At 47.5% G+C, this 20,234-nt stretch overlaps 1 protein-coding gene across 1 annotated transcript in view; it reads right to left on the reverse strand.

The window, feature by feature from the left end:
• LOC139305653 (mitogen-activated protein kinase kinase kinase 11) overlaps nt 1-17,738 on the reverse strand; it is a 29,515-nt gene extending 11,777 nt beyond the window's left edge. The window contains exons 1-2 of the mRNA XM_070929571.1: nt 16,623-17,738; nt 2,605-2,785 (exon numbers count right to left, since the gene is read on the reverse strand). Of these exons, the coding sequence (XP_070785672.1) occupies nt 2,605-2,785; nt 16,623-17,379 (938 nt within the window). The 5' untranslated portion in view covers nt 17,380-17,738. The remainder of the gene's footprint in view (nt 1-2,604; nt 2,786-16,622) is intronic.
• Nucleotides 17,739-20,234: the final 2,496 nt, after the last annotated feature.

Here is a 20,234-nt window from a genome sequence, read left to right on the forward strand (position 1 = left end):
GTGTCCTAAGAAGATGAAGCGTGGCGCAGGACTTGGATCTCCCACACTGTCAATTAGCCCTTGCCTGGACCTGACTGAACGCACAGCGGAGGCTCGCTAAGTGGAGAGCGCAGGCCACAGCCTTTTTTTTTTTTTTTTTTCCTTCTTCTTTTTTTTTATTTTTTTTTATTTAGTTCTTTAATTACAACGTCCACACACTGTGACTGTGCAGAAACGCTGCTCGTCGGCTCGCCCCGAGGCGGTCGCCGTCTCCGCGTGGCGGCTTTGGAGACGAGCAGCCGTGGATAGATGAGAAAGAATAGCAGAACAAAGATTACCCTTCATTTTCAGAGCGGCGCAGCGCGGCGCGGCGCGGCCCGCCCGCCCGCTCACTTTGCCGTTTCCCAGATTGTGTGGTGATTGCTGTGAAAATGAGCTTGCGTGGGTTTGTTGTCGATAGACGCGGGAGTTGGAAACTGAGCGGATGAGTGTGTGTGAGATAGTGAGATGGCACTGAGCCCTTTAGGGTAGTAAAAAAAAACAAAAAAAAAAAAAAAAACACTCTTACTAAATAGGGTTCCTTCAAGTACCAGAAAATTCCTTAAGTAGCTTGCACCACAGCCGAATCCTTTCTGATGTTCTCAAGGACGCTTTCAAAAAGGTTCTTGTAACAGTATGCTCAATTGGTTTCACATAGGCTCTGTATGGAGCTGCTAAGAACCATTTAAGGATGGATGAAATGATCCAAATCCACGGGATTAAAATTAAACCATAGCATATGAGAGTAACTGCTATAACCACAATGCAGCAAAGCCATGAATGTGTTCTTGCTTTGGCAAATTATTTATCGCTTTCCCCATTTGCTGAGCAAGAACACCCCCTGCTCGCCTCGTTCCAAATGCAAATTCGTATACGGCACTTAAAAGCCGTCATGAATCCCCTCAACAAATCACTCCGTTATTTAAGTCATACTTATGAAACCGCAATAACCATAATCAAGGGACTCCTCTCTTTCTGTGTAGATGCGGCCAAACACAGATATGTGCACACACACACACACACACACACACACACACACACACACACACACACACACAGAGCTATTCCCAGATAAAGGGCTGTGGTTAAGTCTGGTGTGTGGCCTCCTTCTCTGTCTATACTGGAGACAATGGGACAGTGTGCAGCACACATGTCCCACAACAAAGCACAGAGCAGCCCTTTGAAGGGACGCCATCACATGGCTGCGGCGGCCTTGCTGCAATCCATCACTCTGACCCTCCATCCCTCCGTCCCTCCGTCTCCCACCATCACTTTTTTTTTTTTTTTTCCACCCTCCGCCCTCTATTTCCATCATGTTATCTGTCCACGGACCCCCTGCAGCAGGTCCAACTGTCCTGCTGAAGAGCTGCAGAGAATCACCACAGACTACTGTCCACACACTAATACACTGATGTGAATTCATTTCAAGCACTGCTTGATCTTTCGCCTTGCTCTGAGAAAGTGAAAGGGCTCTTTGCTCTTGTCCCGCAGTTGTAGACATGGCCCCAAGTAAACCTCACACTACACTACATAATAATACAATTGGTACGTTTGTGTGTTACATCTGTGTTTACACAGAATGAAATTCTCAGCTTTTCATTCTGTATTCTAAGGCCACACACAACTTGCAGTCCACGCGCACTGGCCCCACATTTCCCATATGCAAACATATATATAAGCTATAGCGGCCGTCATGAAAGTCACAAACCACCCGAAACGACTCTTTGTACTATCAGAATTTGATCCATTCAGTCCAATCCCATTTGGAAAGTCTGGACGAGCAGTATGACCACATTATTCTATGCCACTCACGTGAGGGGAGCCACAGGAAGTCGGCCCGGCGGAGGTCTGGACCGTGCGTTCTCTCAACCAGGACTCTAAGTGAGGATGCTCAATGGGCCCAAAAAGACGGAAGTGCGAGGGCGTACGCGCCCAGTGAGCAAACTTTCGTCGGACGTTTATCTGGTTTTTATTATCTTTCTCGCCGAAAGTTAGACAAGAAGATTGATAACTCGTATATATCCTACGTTGTTTGAGGTGGACGGGCCGTCAGCTGTCAGCTTCTATAGGAACAAGAAACCCCACGGTATCATTTGACTTCATAAGTGTTGCATCCCAGACGCGAAATCCTGCACTGCCTACAAGCTTTGTAAATCCCCTCTCAATCAGATGTCTCCGTCACCATAGAAACAGTAATATTAGTCAGCTAGCGACTTGTTGTCAGAGATTGGTGCCATTAAACCCGAGGATTGTTAAGACTTGGCCCTTTACTTAGGCCTCGTGGCCAAGCATGAGTTCAAAGTCAAGAGTCAAAAAATTTGGTTTGGTGACGCACTAATGTTGGCTGTTACAGAGACAAATTGTGACCTTTTGGTTAAAGATGTCTCCGTATCTAACACTTGAATACTATAATATCTATTACAGTAGTAATAGTATCCTTAATTCTGCACTAAAAACACTGATGTACTGAGGGAAAAACATTTCAGGAAACCTGCTATTCATAGAAAAAAAAGGAGGACACAACGGGCTTTTGATAACCTGAAAAAAAACATTTGCGCACATAATAAAAAAATCACAAGCGCTCACCTCCAGACGTCGCTGCCCTTGGAGAAGGTGGAGGACTTGATGACCTCGGGGGCCATCCAGGCGTAGGTGCCGGCGGTGCTCATCTTGGTGGTCTTGTGCCACTCCCTCGCCAGGCCGAAGTCCGTGATCTTCAGTGTCAAACCCTCCATACATTCGTTCTCTATGGGCTGGGCCAGGAGGACTGGAGCAGGGGAGAAGAGGGACGAAGAACGGGTGAGAAGGTTTTTAAAAAAAAAAATGGTGAAATGTGTTGAGGGATTCAAAGTCAACGAAATGTATCACTGCAAAAGACTCATTTTGCACTTTTTCTTGCTTGCGACTGACACAAGGCACGCAAGGGCTGGCCTTTCTCTTCGGCACACGCATTCACAAATTCTCAGTTTCTTTCTCACTTCCTCTTCCTCCCTGCTTTCATGCCAGCACCATCCAAAGCTGACAATGACAAACACATTCACGCCTTCCCTTGACTAATCAATGGAAATGCACAAATCTCCGCTCCTGCAAACGTGTGAAATGATCAGCGCCCCTGGTAGGTTGACTGGCTCTCATTCCGACTGGCTTTGCATGTGGCACGTTTTAGCTGGCATGCCAAGCTGAGGTCCTGTGCCTGACTGGGAGCGGGGGGCCAGACTGTGAGCACCTGACTGGGAGCTGGCTGGCTGCGAAGAGTCCAGCAGACCCTGGCGTATCCGCAACTTTTGGAGCTGCGCTACGGTATGCGAACACTTCCTACTTCCTGCCGCCGCGTCAGATTGAAACTGAGCAACTGATCATCCATTCATATTTTCTGAGCGGAGAGCAAAGAAGTTTTTATATGTGTCAGAATGACAGAACGGTTCAGGCCGCTTTGCCTTCCAATTTCAGGCAAGCCTTGCTCTTCCACGTGCCTTCACTTGAGGTGAATACAATAATGCAGTTTAAATGAAAGTAAGCCCCACCCACGTCCAGTGGTTGCAGCTAAATGACGAAGTAGCTTTGTTTGAAATTTACTACAAAACGCTGAAATGGAAGCATCAGCTCTTAAACGCCTCTCCAGGCCATTTTATTTGAATCAAAACAGTAGTTTTTTTCTTTAGTATTTCTACATTGCGCAATCACTTCTCTTAGAACCTCCAATCCAAGAGAGATTATGTAATTTATAACTGCCATACCCACGTGGTTTGTGAATGGGCACGGTCTGGTGTAAAATCAGAAACGGGCATAGATGGGCGCGTACCATATCAAGTCCTTACCGCAGTGGCCCCGGGCCCTCTCTCTCCCTCCCGCCCCCCCCCCCCCCCCGTCCTATCAAATAAAGCAGAAATGCCAAAAAAAAAAGAAGAAAATAATCATTTCAAAATAATTTCAGAAATGGGCATGGATGGAACGGTTCCACACTTCCTCCTCCTTGCCAAGCAAACTCACAAACGATGCCGGGAAAAATGACGACATTAAGAATGACCCTTTCCTCGTTTCGCCTTTCAGCCAAGAAGAATCACAACACATGTCAGAAATCAGACGGCCCCTGACGAACACAGAGTTGGTGATCTGCAGGTTAGACATCTAGATTACAGTACATTACCGTGTCTCAGGTCCTAACCACGCATTCAAATATATGCATCCACATGTAACCTACATTCTACAAAAAACAAAACAAGAAAAAACTAATTCAACCCAGTTTTAGATGTCTACACCCACTTTGACCTACAGATGACCAAAAACATGCTTACTGGGTCTTTTCTGAAACCCTAAATCTACTGAAAATCGATTTTTTTTTGCTTTCAACTTGCCACAATCCAGAGCTGATGAAAGTTTATTGACGGGGGGGGGGGGGGGGGGGGGGATACCACCCGGGAGCAGCAACGTGGATCAGTCACATATGAGCGACTGATATTCCAAGAATGGCTCTGGATGTAAACACAGAAGAAAATCCCAAATGAGAAAAGTACACGCTGCGAAAATGTAATAACCTATAAGTAAACACATGCTGGTGACCAGCCAGTGTTGTGCAACCGCGCGGCGTTTGGAAGGCTTTGTTTCTATGAAAATAGAATATAATGCTGAGGATGTCGGTTGCTGCGGTGTGACTCTGTATCACATGTCTCAGTATGATCGGCAGCCATGCCTCTCTTCCCCTTTGCTGGCAAGGCTGGGCATTATTCAGGGCAAGGATGGCCGTCAAGCGCAGGGAGGAGAAGCAGCAAAGAATTTGACTTATTATAGGGAAGTAAGACTCCTGCTATTTGCAGTCACTTTCCGACTTTCTGGGCTCCGCGCTCTTTTCCTTTTTTTCCCCCCCTTCTTTTGACTGCGTCTTTTTACGCTGAAAACATTTTTTTTTTTTGTCCTCCTCCGGCCTCTCTTTTCTTCGACCACACAAATAACGAAATGGATCTTTTTCTACACGTATGAACGATTCCCTCTCTTTCTCACTTTGTCGTCTCTGTCTTTGTCTCTCTCTCTCTCTCTCTCTCAGACATCCTGTGCTGCGCCTCGTAGCCCAGAGGCAACAAGTTTGACGTCACAAAGGAATGCATCACAAGAGGTTGTGTTGTCTGCTCTGTGTGTGTGTGTGAACGTTGACGGGGATAGGAGACTTGGTTCTTTCATAGTGTACTTGCACGACAATTTCTGCACCCAGTCTGCTGAAACCACGCACACACCTTCCACAGCGATGACGTATGTGTGATTTCGTCCATTCTGTCTCGAAAGACGAAGACAGGTACAAAGACAAGCTAATTGGAGGCTTTTATCTTAACATTCTTAACAGCCAGACAGCTTTTTAAATGGGACAAAAAAAAAAAAAAAAAACCCTGCATCAAGGGGTGTCCATCACAAACTTTCACATCGACTTCTGCCTGGAGAAGAAGGCACAAACAATACAAAAAAAAAGCAAAAGTAGCCAATGGCCAAAACAAAAACAAAAGCAGCCACTACAGTGAGTCCAAAAATCAATTTCTGTCCATTCTACGGCTGAGTCATTGTTTCTGTCAATTCCACAGGCCCTCAGGGAGGGGGTGGTGGTGGCGGTGTTGGTGTTGGAGGGGGTGCTGGTATTTACTGCAACAGGCCCTGATCCCTTGCTCCACAACTTTTGTCCGCCTGCCTGTCAGCGTCTGGTGAAAACAAGCCGCGGCCAGTCACCCCTATTTCCACCCGGGCGGCCGCTCGCTTCGCCGTGACCCCGCTTCCAGGAAGTGACGCCGGTGTCGGCCAATTAGCCTCCGGCGGCTGGGCCCTTCCTTTAAAAAAACAAACAAACAAAAAACCTGATTTTGTTGTCCCCGCCTGCTGTTCAATTGTGCGCGACGAGCAGAGCGCTATTTTTAGGAAACTGAGGTTAAGAGGGGTCACGTGGCAACAGACACTGACAGAGGCAGACGGGAGGGAAGTGTAGGTGCTGTGGTAGAGCGAGCAGAGGTGACAAAGACAGAGAGAGAGAGAGAGAGAGAGGTGCTGAATGTTGATCGTTATCATATGATTGAGGGAGACAGGGAACAGCTAAAAGTGGCTGCCTGGGCCTAGGAAGCAGAATTATAGATAATGGTGAACACACACACACACACACACACACACACACACAAAGCACTCATTCTACACGGCCAAACAGATGCCCACACAGACACACTCGCATTCGATGTCCATTTTTCAGCAATACAAGCTGCAAAGAATGAAAAATCTCATGCACATACATACAGCTGAAGGACACACTTGCATATCAATAGCAGTACACACCCCTGAACTACTACTTCTACACACACACACACACACACACACACACACACAAAGAGAGGTGAAGAGGTGAACAGGGTGCGCTATGACAGCTGTATGGGAATTGTCTGCACAATCACGACGCATTACTTTATTGCATGTGCCAATATCACGTCCTCATATCATATATCATAACGCATTTAGAGCCCATCTGTGCGCCTTTCAAGCATTCACCGATATCGAAAAGTGTCTGAATTCAAAATCCACAGCCCAAATGACCCTCTGCATGCCCCCATCGCTTCTGTGAGGACTGCCGTGTGCAGCGTCACGCACCGGGGTGAGTTACAACAGCAACAACAACAACAACAACAACAAAGGAGACCTAGCTGGGCTCATCAATGGTGGGGATGAGTCCGCCTGCAGGTGGGAGATCGGTGGATTACAGGAAGAACTGTAAGAAATGCATCTCATGTACCTTCATGTTTCCTACTTACAAATGTTATGCACCAATGTAGCAAAGCAAATTCCTTGCATGCGAAAACGTACTTAACAATGAGCCGGATTCTGCTTTTGAGAAATGAGTCATAACGTAGTTAGCCTAGCTTAGCACAAGGACTGGTCGCAGTAAGCTTGGCTCTGTCCAGAATTCAAAATGACAAATTGCGACTACAAACACCTCTAAAACATAATGCAGGCACATATGGGTCCACAGCACTCATCTATGCACGCGCACACACACACACACACATATACACACACACACACACACACACACACACACACACACACATAGGCAACCAAGCCCAGAAACAAACATGCAAATCCACACAAGTCACAAAAGAATTTTAGCAGTCTCAGCACACATACACACCGCATTCTTCTTCCACTTCCTGAGCTGAGGCAGAGTGCATCAACAGTTCAGCCCTGGCCGGCCCTTCCTCCTCTTTCCACCGCCATCACGCCGCCGCCGGCCGCCGCATTAGTCAGCTGCTTACTGGACAGCGTGTTGCAACACACGCTGTGTCCAAATCAGCCACTGACCCACATAGCGTCGAGTCCGCTGCCGACATCTGTACCGAAAAGTTTAGGAGTGCTCTGAAGTCTGATGAGGATAACTCCAGAGAACTGTGTGTGTGTGTGTGTGTGTGTGTGTGGGGGGGGGGGCGTGGGAAACACCCTCATACTCTGGAAAGCAGTAGAAACAGCATAGGAGCACTGGATTTGTATAAATTCTACTGGGCTAATACATGAAGGATGCACAGGATTTTTTTTTTTTATCTGCACCCTCTGCCGTCACCTCCGTCACATTTGGAGGAACAAAAGTGGCACACAGAACAGGAAATACACCTCTCCTTCAGAGGATTACAGCAAGCATCATGACTAGCTCAGTCTTGCCCACACAGAGAGCCTTCCTGATAGTGAGGCAAACCCAACAGTGTCGCCACAAAAAAAAAAAAAAAAAAACAACAACCCTGATTTTGACAGATCTCCATGGCAACGGGACTCTGTTTGACATTGTTTGCTGTTCGGAAACAAGAGCGTGTCAGTTGCAAACAAGACTCCTACCAGCAGCAGCCCAGATATGAGTCTGGTGCCGGGACTGACTCAGCCTTCCGCGAGCGCTATCTTAGCTTAGCTTAGCTAGAATCCCAGTGTCTGGGACTCCAGGGCTGACTTAACGCGAGCTTTACCCGACTGATAAAGTTCCATTCACCTTCCACGCGTCCCTCACGTCATTAAACAAGAGCCTCGGGGTCGATTTGGGTTGCATAATAGCAGTAAAATGTAGCCTAAAAATCATTTTTGACCTCGTTAAAAAGAAACTGTGACATTTCGAGGGAACTGAAATGGTTTCAAGGAACTTGCTCCGACGTCATTACCAATGTAGTGACCTTGTATTTCAAGGAAGTCATGGCCGACAAAGGACAGAGCTGCCACAGCATCTTTGGTTCTGGAGACGAAAAAGACGGACTTTCTCTTCGGAGTGATAGCTAACCGCTAGCACGCTGACAGGTTCTGTCATAGCCTGTGACGCTGGCCTATGACTCGGCAACAGCCTCGACAGCGACACTCTGATTGACTAACACGCATACAGACAAACCAGGGTCGAATTCAGACGCGCGGTGCATTGTTTCTAGGTGGCGGGACGGAAGATTCTTGTGTTTAAACGATTCAGCCGGAAACAGTATTTCCAACCAACTCATGGAACCAACTTCAGCTTCATTAGCTCGCCAGCTGCACCTGACGAAACCTGCCCGGTGACGGTTGTCATGTCACGCTTAGCAAACAGTCAATCACATCTACAGGGCCCGCCATACCAAGAGCAAAAGCTTGCAAAGGGTCAACGTCCTGCTCAAGGACATTTAAGAGGACACGTGGTTGGTCAGCTGAGCGCCCCATCACTCTGCACTCTCACTTAATTATATTCCCCCCCCCAGAATTAGACGCCGGAGCTACATCTCCATCTCCGCACCGCATTTCTCGTGAACGCTATCATTCCTCACCGTCTCTGGCAGGGTTTGGACTGATATGTCAAGTGTGCGAGCGTTTATCAGGCAGATATTGGCTGACGTGAACGTTAACATTTATATTTCGCGCTCATTGTTTTGCTCAGCAGGAAATTAAACAAATGCAAACATTGCCATTTTGTACCAAGTTTGTCCAAGGAAGTGGTCACATTTTAAAGGCACTCAATATCGGTCAGAAGCAATAACGAGTGCGTATTGGCTTTAACATCGGTTCAACCTAAGCCTCCTCTATGCTCTCTCTACCTTCCTCCCTCCCCTCCCCTCCCACCCCCCCCCCCCTCCCTCCCCTACCCTGCACCCGTAGGCGAAGGGAGAATTCCGGCAGGGTGGGGGCTTTCCCCAGGAAGAACGGGAGCTTTGTCCCCTGAGGGACGAGGCCATAGGCTGACAGACAGTCTGGCAACCTCTGACCAGGCAGCCAGTGAGTGAGAGAGAGTGATAGGGCATAATCATAGTGCAGAGGATGAAACTAGCACTCACTCCGCCGAAGTTTCGCCCCAGCCCAAGGGCACGCAACGAGGAATCAGGCAGCGTCAGTGAGTTCACAAACCCGGGCCACAACTTACTCACAGCCACGAATGGAAGATTCTGCAGGAAGTCTTGAGGTGGCATTTCTTCCTCATTTGACGTATGTAAAGTTGTGATTTGGGTTTTTTTTTTTTTTTTTTTGTTGCGTGTGATATAGTTATCACAACACTCTGTACGGTGCAACACAGTGTGCTGAAACATGTGAAATGGCTCATTTGATGCAAGACGCTCTCTATTGGCGAATCAGGTTCGTCCGGTCTCACCTGTCCAGGCTGTCAGTGCGGTCTAATTTCATCACTTGAGTCAATAACAAATGTGTTGCCGTAACTGTTGGACTGCTTCTTAAAAAAAAAAAAAAGGAGAACCTCTGGCTCATCACAACTCGGGCAACAAAGTATTGTGCAACTCCAATCTGTGCGACTGTCTGACTGCGAGTTTCTTTGCTCCCTCAGACTCTTCTTCTCGTCAATCAGCCAGTTATTTTCGAGTAATCGATAAATCGTTTAGTCTATAAAAACTCAGAAAGCGGTGTGAAATAGCCATCGCCACCTTTCGGAGGCCTAAAAAAGCCGATTTCCAGTCTAAAGCCCAAAGATTCGATTCAAAAGTGATATAAAAAGAAAACAGAGAGTCCTCACATTGTAAAAGCTGGAGCCAGGTAGTCTGCCTGCGTTCTCCGTAAAACGCCTACAGAGGCGAGTGTTTCATTATGAAAAGACGCCGGATGATGTCTCACAGTTTAGCTCACACCGTGGGTTACGGTAGATTACGGTGGAGTAACCCCCCCCCCCCCAAAAACAAAAAAAAGGAAAGAAAGGAAATCAAACTTCTATTAAGCGCACTGCAGCACACGAAGCTACGAGCTAATCATCATGAGAGTGATGTGTGATCCCCCACAGGCACACACACGGGAATATTCTGCTTCTGGGCATCAAAAATAACGCTGTCAGAGGGGGAAGGGGGGGGGGGGGGTTATAAATGATTCCCTGTGCAAAGTATCTGTAGCCAGGTCACTTATTAACAAGCCTCAGTGCTCATGTGTTGAAATTTAACCTTCATTAGTGCCATTTCCTTAGAAACCCAGACAGTGAGGGGGGGGGGGGGGGGGGGGGGGTTGGCATCAATGTGGTACTCGTACATTCGTCTCAGAAGCAGAGCGGCTTTCGAAGGCAGAGATGAATTCATGTTTTTGCTTGAATCACACTAGGTGGAGTAACAGCGTCACCTTGTCTGCTTAGGTGCCATTTGACAAGAGGTTTGGAACGAGGTGCATTAACAATAACATAAATCAAACGTGCCATTTTTATAAATACACTGGGCTAGAACGACGCCAGCGGTCGTTACCGCACCGATGTCTTCCCTCCTAAACACTCCAAAGCCAATGTGTCCTGACCCTCAGAGCCACTGTCTTTTACACCGACAGATAAGTGGGTTTGTAGCGCGCTTCTTGCAAGGGAACGGCCGTGTGATCTGTGCGGTGAGAAAAGAGGCCGAGGTTTTCAGACTGGAGGGGGGTGGGGGGTGGGGGGGGGCACGACACAACAACAGATTTCACTCTGGCTGAGTTCTGCAAACCTCTCTTCTCTACTTCCTGTGCGCCCTGACCCTCCAGTGTCTGCCTTTCTGGGGCTTTTCTCTTCCCCTGCAGTTGTTGTTCTGCCCCCTCACTCATCCTGTTCCGACTACACACACACACACACACACACACACACACACACACACACACACACACATATTCTGCTGCTTTCATGACGAAGCATGGCTGCGCAGTCATTGTGTGGGGGCACGTCTGATTTCACACCCACAGTAAACAGTATTAGGCCAAGACCACCTCCTCATTAAAACTCCGATGTCAGCGTACATCCTTCGTTTGATTAAATGTTGACCATTCCACCGGCTGTTGCTTTGCGGTTTTTCTTTGAGATTTGAAAGAAAAGGTATGTGTGCTCGCTGCCGAAAACGTGCGCTTAAAACGTTTGAAAAAAAGTCGAAAGAAGTTGAAGTGGCCGTCGGAAAATAGAATTCGCGAAAGGAGGTTTAGTTTCGGTTTTAGTGCGTGCCAAATGACACTGAAGTGTTAATCGAAGCGTGAGCGCTGAAAGGAGTTGACATGTCAGTTGAAGTGGAAGTGATACACTGAGCTAAAGGGTCAGTTGAAGTGGGAGTCCTGAAAGAAAGTAGTGCCAGTTCAGGTGTGTAAACTGAAAGACAACATCGGCTGAAGTGTAAGCGCTGAAAGCAGTATGAGTGTCCAGAAAAGGTAGAGTGCGTCGCTAAAAAGCAAGCGCCCTAATTACTAGCTTACATGTAACACTTCATTTTTAGTAGTTCATGTTCGCACTGATGAGGGACATTAAAGAAATAGCTCGCCATTTTGGGAAATGTAGGTGCTTTCTTTCTGAGAATGAGATGAAAAGGTCAATATCAATCATGTCAGGAGCTTGAGTCAGGACGTGGTTAGCCTAGCTTAGCATGACTATAAATTGACATTTTTTACACTTCTACATTCTACATTTCACAAACTAGATTTAGAGGTGTTGGTAGGTGTTTTTTTTTTTTTGTTTTTTTTACTAGAGCCCCTGCTTCCAGTCTTTACGCTAAGCTAAGCTAATCACCTCGCAGTTCCAGCTTTATAATGATCTTATAACTCATCTCATTCTCAGAAAGAAAGCTAATAACTGTTTGTCTTTAAGCAGGTCAACATAGTATACTGTAATATATACTATATACTGAAAACGTAAGAATTCAAGATCACACCAACACAAAAAAATCATCTTCTGAAAGCTTGGAATAAACCCTACAGCTGAATTCTGTCCACACGAACATGTGTGAATCTCTTAAATCTACCGCGGTCTTAAATCCAGTGTCAACCCTGGGATCTCTGGATTCTGCCGGCCTGTCTTTTCCCCAAAAAAATAAACAAAATAAACAAAATAAAGACAGTTGGGAAACGATGTGGCCAGACAGCTGGCTAAGCTGCACAGTAAGTCAGGCAAGCGGACGCCCCTCTACCTTATCACCCACTGACACTCACTCTGAGCCAGCAGCAATGCAGCCCCTCCACTCCCTGCCAGGGTACCCCAGCCCCTGGGTTACTTCATGACGATGCACTTTCTCTGCCACACTTGACAATCGATACTTAAGCCTAGGCATAAATTTGCTCTTCATGGTGACGTGGATCAAAAGTGGTGAGCTGGTTGAATAATGAAAGTAAACTCAGGAGTCTAGGACAACATTCATATAACAGGCTTGGCGCGGTAGTCGGTGTTACCAGTATTCGGGCATACACCGATTAGGCCCACACATGATTACTTGCTGTTTTTCCCTTATATTTTCTGTTTTCATGCTAACTTGGAAATTCTTGCGACATTGTAATTGAAGTGGGTTTTCAGCATATCATGAGTCCCGGTGTGAGCATCACCACAGTTCAATGTAACAACATGTCTACATGCATGCGTGCGGGCATCCTTCCTAATGGTTTATAGCCCAGATATCACCCAGATCTGACAAAGTAATGTTAACTCAAAGTCCACTGGCAAACTTTTTTTCCCCCAGAGCTTTCAACCGCCTCCCATGAGACGTGGTCCAAAGTTCTTTACTTAGGTCACAGGTGCAAAATGAGAATACTGCCGCCTTAACAGGATCGCCCATTCACTGAATGACACTCAATAATTGCCCTTATGACCCCCCCCCCCCCCCCCGCCCCCTCCTGCTCAAAAGGGGAATGGTGGTGGTGGTAATGGTGCAGTTCACCACACACATGCAAACATACACACCCAGCCACCAGGACACTCAGACACACACACACACACACACACACACACACACACACACACACATACATAGGGGATGCTTTGAGTGTGCTGCAGTGTGGAGCACTGGGGGCCCTGAATGAAAACATGCTGGTAGAGGGATGTATCAGATGTTTGTCCACTCATGGAAAAAAAAAAAAAAAAAGACATGTTGATCCAAGATCTAACTGTGGCTTCTTCCTGAAGAAAAAAAAAGAAGTTCCTGTGAGTTCCAGCCCCACAAGTGCTTAGCTTGGCACGTTCCCCACCAGTTCTAACTGAAAGCCTCTGCACAGTTTTACGGTGTGTGGCGGTGCCTATAGCTGTTTTTTGGGGTCTGCGAAGATAACTGACAGGGTAAGGGACAACAGTTGGACTGAACGTGACTTTGGAAGGCCGTTACTGATGGCGAGGCGCTTTACCGTAGCCGCAGCAATTAGATAATGCTGATATCTTAATTACGGCAAAGTTAAAGCGGCGCTGAGCGTTACAATTACAGAAACGATGGGATTCAAATGACTGTGGGTAATGGGAGAGGGGTCGCCTATAGTGATGAATCCGCAGAGAATTACCACACAGCGCCGCGCGGCTCCGTAGAGCATTGCGGTGTGGGCAGGACTGGGTGCGTTTGATTGACACCACTGCACGCTCGAAACGTTACGAAACAAAACAAAAAAACTATCAAATGCAAAAGCAGATCATTTTGGGGTATTTTAAACATAGCACAGGGCGTGCTATTTACAAAGCAGATCTGTGTGCTGCGGCAGGAAAAAAAAAAAAAAGTGTTTCCTGTAGAACTGTATGGCTTAAAGAGAGCTAAGGCCCTGAAACCTCAATTAGACAGCCACGAGATACTAAAACACCCCCCCCCCCCACACCTCCCCCCTCCAGATACATAGACACAACAGTAAGAGAAAGAGGCTCCTCTCTACTCTCGGTTCTGTATTTACTTTTGGTGGAATTCCAGTTATGGCCTCTGGCTCCGACCCAAGTGCCCCACCATGCACGTTCTGCAGTGATCCTGTTTAATCAGCATCCTCCGAACAGGCCAGCGGCGCTCCGCTGGTCATTAGCTGAAACTCTTAGCTCTTGTTTACAAGCCCTTCGGGGATAATGGCCGTTCACCGTAATCCATCACTGCAACAGCTGGCCCTAATGGTCAAAAGTAGTGTTCTTTTTTGATGTGCTAATGTGCTGGTGGTCACTTTCTTCCCCTGGTGTTTTGGTTAGGTGGCAAAAGAGTTAAGGAGTTGTTTTTTTTGTTTGTTTTGGGGGGGGGGGGGGGGGGGGGGGGGTTCTCTTTCTCTCAGCCTACCTTTTATACTACTCCTAAAATGTTTTCTACATTTCTGGTAATGAACACATCTTGTTGCCCCACTGCATTGCGTCTCCCCGCCTCTCCTCTTTGACAGATTTCTCGCATGTCCTGCATGCTCGCAGAGCGCCGACGCAAAATGGCAGCTCCAGAAAGAAGAACTTGCACCACTCTGAGGAACTGACACCATATTCCGAGGTTTACCATTGATGCCTTAGTACATTTTGTACTGTCAGCCTAACTGCCCCATCATCTGTACAGTAATTTAGGGTGCATGCTTGCTCTTGCACCTGTGAGGTAAACCTGTCGGCACTTAGTCTCTATAAACGGATATCCGGAGGCGGAAGGCGCATTGGCCCGAAATGCAATCTCGGCACCCATCTCTGCTATTGTCTGACGCCGATTTCGCTGTTTACTCGCTTTATTGAAATTTTCCTGCATTCATATGCAGGTATCTGTTTATAGTTATCAGTTTCTCGCAATGGCCGGCGCATGGGAGAGGAAGCCTTGGCCCGGGCGGACGATAGGGTTTGGTCGGCACTTTACTTACAGCGCAGCAAATTATTGTCAAACTGCTTGAAATGACAGCCCCACCACCACCACCACCACCACCACTGTTCCCATCCGCCCGTCCCCTTCCATTCCAACCCCCACAACAGGATACTGCTCAGCGGCACAACAGGGTTATGGCTGTATGGAGACATGTAGGGGCAGGCAAAGGCAATTAAAATAAAAAAAAATAAAAAAAAAGCAAGAGGCAGGAGGAGACACAGGAGCGATATCATCTCCCGGCACACAGAGAGAAGGATTGTGTTCACGTTGGCCTGCCTCATATACAAACACTGTATTAACACAACTCCACTTTCTTTTCAGCTACAGGGGACATGTTCCCAGTGGATAGGCCTTACCAGGAAAGAGGGGCGAAGAAAAGCCAAGGGTGGAACAGTAGTGTGAGCAGATGCTGGAGGGAATGGGAAGGTGGATGGCCGATGAGCGAAACAGCTGGTGCTCGTTCAGAAATGAAAAAGATGGAAATGCTGAAAGGAGTCTGGGAGAAAGGTTTTCTTAGGGTTTGCTTAATAGGGATCCTTTGCTGTGAATCAAAGGTGTTAACCTTCTAATAGGTCATATTCTCAGAACCCACAGGTGTCGCCGCACGTTCCCAGTTAAAAACAACAAGGAGCGGCCGTGATCTCTTTCTACTTTGGTGCACTTTGGCGATCAGGAGCTGCAGTAACACACAGGACGAGCCGAGGGAGGCCGGAAATCTTTTTGGACCGCAGCAGATGCAACCGCAGAGCTGACGGGGGGGATTATATGCTGCATCGTAAGAATGATAATAACAGAGGGGAGGCTGCTGCAACGTTCAGGTGGGTCAGTGTTAAGAGCTGACAAAGGCACTTGTTCTGCTTCAAAAGGGGGGAGGGGAGGGGAGGAGGGGGCAGAAAGCTTTATCAGCGATACATCTCTCTGCAGTGTAGCTTTAATTACAAGGTCCAATGCGTACGTGTCTGCCGCGAGCGGCCGCAACACTGACGCAAGACCTTTGCCGCTGCCCCCGGACGGCACCAAAGTCCAACGCGGGAGCTGCGACGGTGCCGAAATGGAGAGCGTCCTCTTGAATTCCTGACCTTTGCTAGCAAAGCGTGGCATTTTGGCCCATCAACAACACACACTTGCAAGCCTCTCAGCCTCTGTAGCCTTGGCCTACCTTTTGGAGAGCCACGTGACTGGGCTACGGTCCACAAACATGTGTTGCACCGCTCATGTTATTTCTTTGCCATGATCCTAAACTACGTCTCTGAAATAGGGAATACCAGGGTAATACATAAAGCTCATACAGTACCCTTAGACAATGACTGGGATGGTACAGGATCAAAAGTTGAGAGTTAATAATTCTGCTGGAGCACAGGCATTACAGTGTGGTGAAAGAGTTAAAAAGGCGGCCTTTGTACTAGATATGACCTTGTAAACACTATGAGAAGCCCTTAGCAGCTTTTATACAGTATTACACCATGTTCCATCACTGCCATGGGGCACGTCGCCACACAGAGGGCCCTGTGAAGAAGTCTGTACCCGTCATTTTCATCAGTCTAACACTGAGAGACTGCGGCTGGACCGGGTTTGAATGATGAATGACTTGCACTGCCGGCTTGAAGGACTTACTGTTGTTGGACTTGAGATCCCGATGGATGACGGGGACGATGGCCTCACTGTGCAGGTACAACATCCCTCTGGCTATCTGCACGGCCCAGTTGACCAGGACGTGCGGCGGGATGCGGCGCCCCGCCAGCGCCCGGCTCAGCGCCCCGCCTGAAGCGTACTCCATGATGAGGCACAGGTTGGGCTCCTGCAGGCAGACGCCCTTCAGGGCGATGATGTTCGGGTGGGTGAGCATGGCGAACAAACGCGCCTCCTGCCTGACGTTCTGCGCCGTCACGCTGATGTCCTCATCCGGGTCTTGCCGGGCGGCCTTCACCGCCACCAGCCTGCCTCTCCACGTACCGCGATACACCTTTCCAAATCCCCCGACCCCGATGACCTCCTCCAGGCTCAGCTCCCGGAAATCCACCGCCTCGGGTTCGAACTCGCCCACCACGGCCGGACCGAGCTCACTGACCACGCCACTGCCGGGAAGCTTCCCGTATCCGTTTGGCTTGAAGGAGCCATAGTTGGATGGGAAGATGCCCACCTTGTTGTTGACCTTACCCGCCCACCAGCCCTCGTCCCCCGATATCTCAGAGTCCAGAGACAGGACTTCCACCAGGTCACCTTTACGCAAGGTGAGCTCGTCTTTACAAGACGCCTCATAGTCGAACAAGGCTGTCCACACAGGGTTGGTGAAGTTCCCTTTTTGCGATTGTTCCAAATTTTTCCAGTTTGACAGCGGGCCGCGACTGAATATGTTCTTCAGCGGCTCCATGGAGCCTCAAGCAGATGTTTCGACTGGACCTGATTTTGCACCCCAAGGGTTTGAAAATAAAGTACAAAGGAGTACTTTATTGCACCTCGCTCCCTTTCCTGTCTTTCTTGTTGGTTCATCAGGGACCAGTGAAATGTGTTCCAAGCGCTTGACCAACAAGTGGGCTACAGGGGAGACCTCAGAGACGACCGAACGGCAAGTGTCTTTCATCCGCCTTGACATTAAATGCAAAGTCAAGAGATTGTCTTTTTGTCTGATGAAGTGCTTCAAAGCTCAGGAAGGCGGCAGCGTCTCCACTGGATTTCTCTCCGCTCGGGCGATGTGGAGTGTGGTTTCCCCAAGACAAGGTGCGAGCACAATACCATGTCACCGGCCTGTATCTAAGGAGACCTTTGACTCACTGTGGGTAAATTAGCTCTTCTTCTCAATCAAAGTTGCCAACTGCTGAGGTCTGTTTTTTTTGTTGTTGTTTTTTTTCTTTTTTAAACTGAAAGTGTGAGGGGACAACAACTAAACTGTCCAAAGCTTGCACTTGCACCTCCAGATGAAGGCTCCCACTACACTTAGCTGTCCATTTTGAGTGTAAAAGTCTAAGTATTTTTAGCCATTAAGCGCAGTGGCCACCACAAGCAGGAAGCGCCGAGAAGCGGAGAAGAATAGCAGGAAAGGAGCATTCAGTTCAGCCAACCAGTGTTTTACGAGTAACTTTCAGGGCTGACCAGCTCGCATTATTAAGAGCAAATCTCCAGTAACCGCGTTTGACCGCAACTTCGCGGCACCGCCGCAGGAAAATCCCGCATCCCTTTGCGGCAGAGTATCCATACTCACGGAGTTGTCAGAAGCACGCAACGAGCCGGGCTTTATCGCGACATAAAAAAATAAAAAAAAACCCCAAGGAGAGCAACAGGAAGACCGAATCCAAAGCGCCGTGACTTCGCTCGAGAAAACGCGCAGCGAGAGCAAAATCCCGCTAGATCCCGGCTGGACTTCAGCGCGTGGCCTGGTCCGGCTCGGCGGCTCCGCTGCCACAGTCGGTGTCCAAACGGCGCAGTGGCTCCATCGTGGCTTCTTATCGTAGTTCCCCCCTTCCTCGGTCGGTGTTCCGTCGTCAGGACCTCGAACCACTTCTACGTCCGTGCTTTACAGTCAGTCAGCAGAGAGGGTGGGGTTTCAAAAACTTTTCCTCTCCCGACAGGAAAAGAGTCAGATGACAGGCCGCCGTCAAGCTCGCCGCCATGAACAACCGCACGTCCGGCTAGTGTCAAAATAAAACGCTATAATATTTAAATATATAAATGCCGTTTGCTGAGTGATTTTTTGTGATTTTTGCTTTCCATTGTAATAAAAGTGATTTTATTTTTTAAATTTTTTTAAAGGCAACCATGTGATTTCAAGTATCATATCAAGCTAAAGCGAAATTACAGACTACAAAAACACAAATGGGCTACAGTTTTGCAGTAATACAGTAAGTTATTTATTTCACTGTCTAAGTGAAAGTTAAGAATTAATGTAAAGTGTTTTTTTATGGACTAGCAATTATGAACATATGAGCAACCCTTCTGTGTATATTATATATTGCTGATGTTTTCCTGTATTTTTATGGTATTTGTCCTGCTAACTTCACACTGCTGCTGGCCCTGAATGGGAGGTGCGTCAAGCTGGCACCCGCAACGACAACAACAACAACAACAACAACAATGTAGGGGAAGTGTTTGCCTTCAAATTAAAAGTATACAATTTGGTAGGTTTTGATGACAGTAGTAGGCTTTTGTGGTGTTGAAATGTCAAGAACAGTGATCTTATTCTTTTACGACGCGATTCAAACATTTCGGGAGCAAAAAGACTTCTTCAACATATTTTCATTCGCTACAGATTTTCTCTTGACCACAAATTTATTTTGAAATTCACCCCCAGAAAGCCCATTTGTTTATTACGGCTCACTTGACGTTGGCGGTCACGGGTCGTAAAAACGAACCAGAGCAAGAAGAAACGCTCAGAACACATTCACCACAAGCGACCCAACACGACGCCCCTTCATTAATGAAGTAAAATAGAATAGAACTGCGGGTGGAGTTTGGCCTTTTTCTCGATGCTTTTCATGAGCAAATAAACCCCAGAAATCACCATTTCCTGGAGGATGCTGTAAATTCGGTCCACTTGTCTCCAGCGCGTCAGTCCTGCGCGCTTTCAGTAGTGTATTCTGTATATGAATGAATTTATATTGCGTATGCTTCGTGGTTATTACACTGTTTCTTTGCTTCCATCTGCAACTAAAACATCAGAGTCACATCAGATATTACCCTTAAGTGACATTCAGGCCAAATACTGAAGGACAGCAGTTCATTAAAAAAAAAAAAGTCCCCATGGTCAAAGAGGAAAGGATGAAGTGCTGCTGTTAGGTTTCTGTGAGGAGACATTTGCTGAGGATTTTCTTTTGTCTGGTGTTACTTTGAACATTTAAAAAAAAAAAAAAAAAAGCAGTTCCAAGCTTCTCTTCGAGCAGCCCATTTAAAAGCCTTTTTGCCTTTAGCGTATGGCTGGTTTAATGTTCTTTATGCCGTCTGATGGGCTACTTACCCGGCTGTCTCACCGAAGTAGAGTCAGATTTACTGCTGCCCAGTTCTACTTAAGGGTAAAGTCAAATGGAACTCATTTCAGAGTTTTATTCCAGGGGAGAGAGAGCCCTCACTTTCAGTGTGATCGTTCTGTAAAAGCCCCAGAGTTCAGCAGATTGTCTCAGTAGAAACAGGCACAAACTATTGCTTCAACGGTGTGAAGCCAGACTTGCTTCTGCACTGAATAAAAATGAAAGTGTCCTCCTCTGATATGATTTACTATGGCCGATGCTGCAGTCT

The sequence above is a fragment of the Enoplosus armatus genome, chromosome 23 (genome assembly GCF_043641665.1).
Source record: "Enoplosus armatus isolate fEnoArm2 chromosome 23, fEnoArm2.hap1, whole genome shotgun sequence".
NCBI classification, from domain to species: domain Eukaryota; kingdom Metazoa; phylum Chordata; class Actinopteri; order Centrarchiformes; family Enoplosidae; genus Enoplosus; species Enoplosus armatus.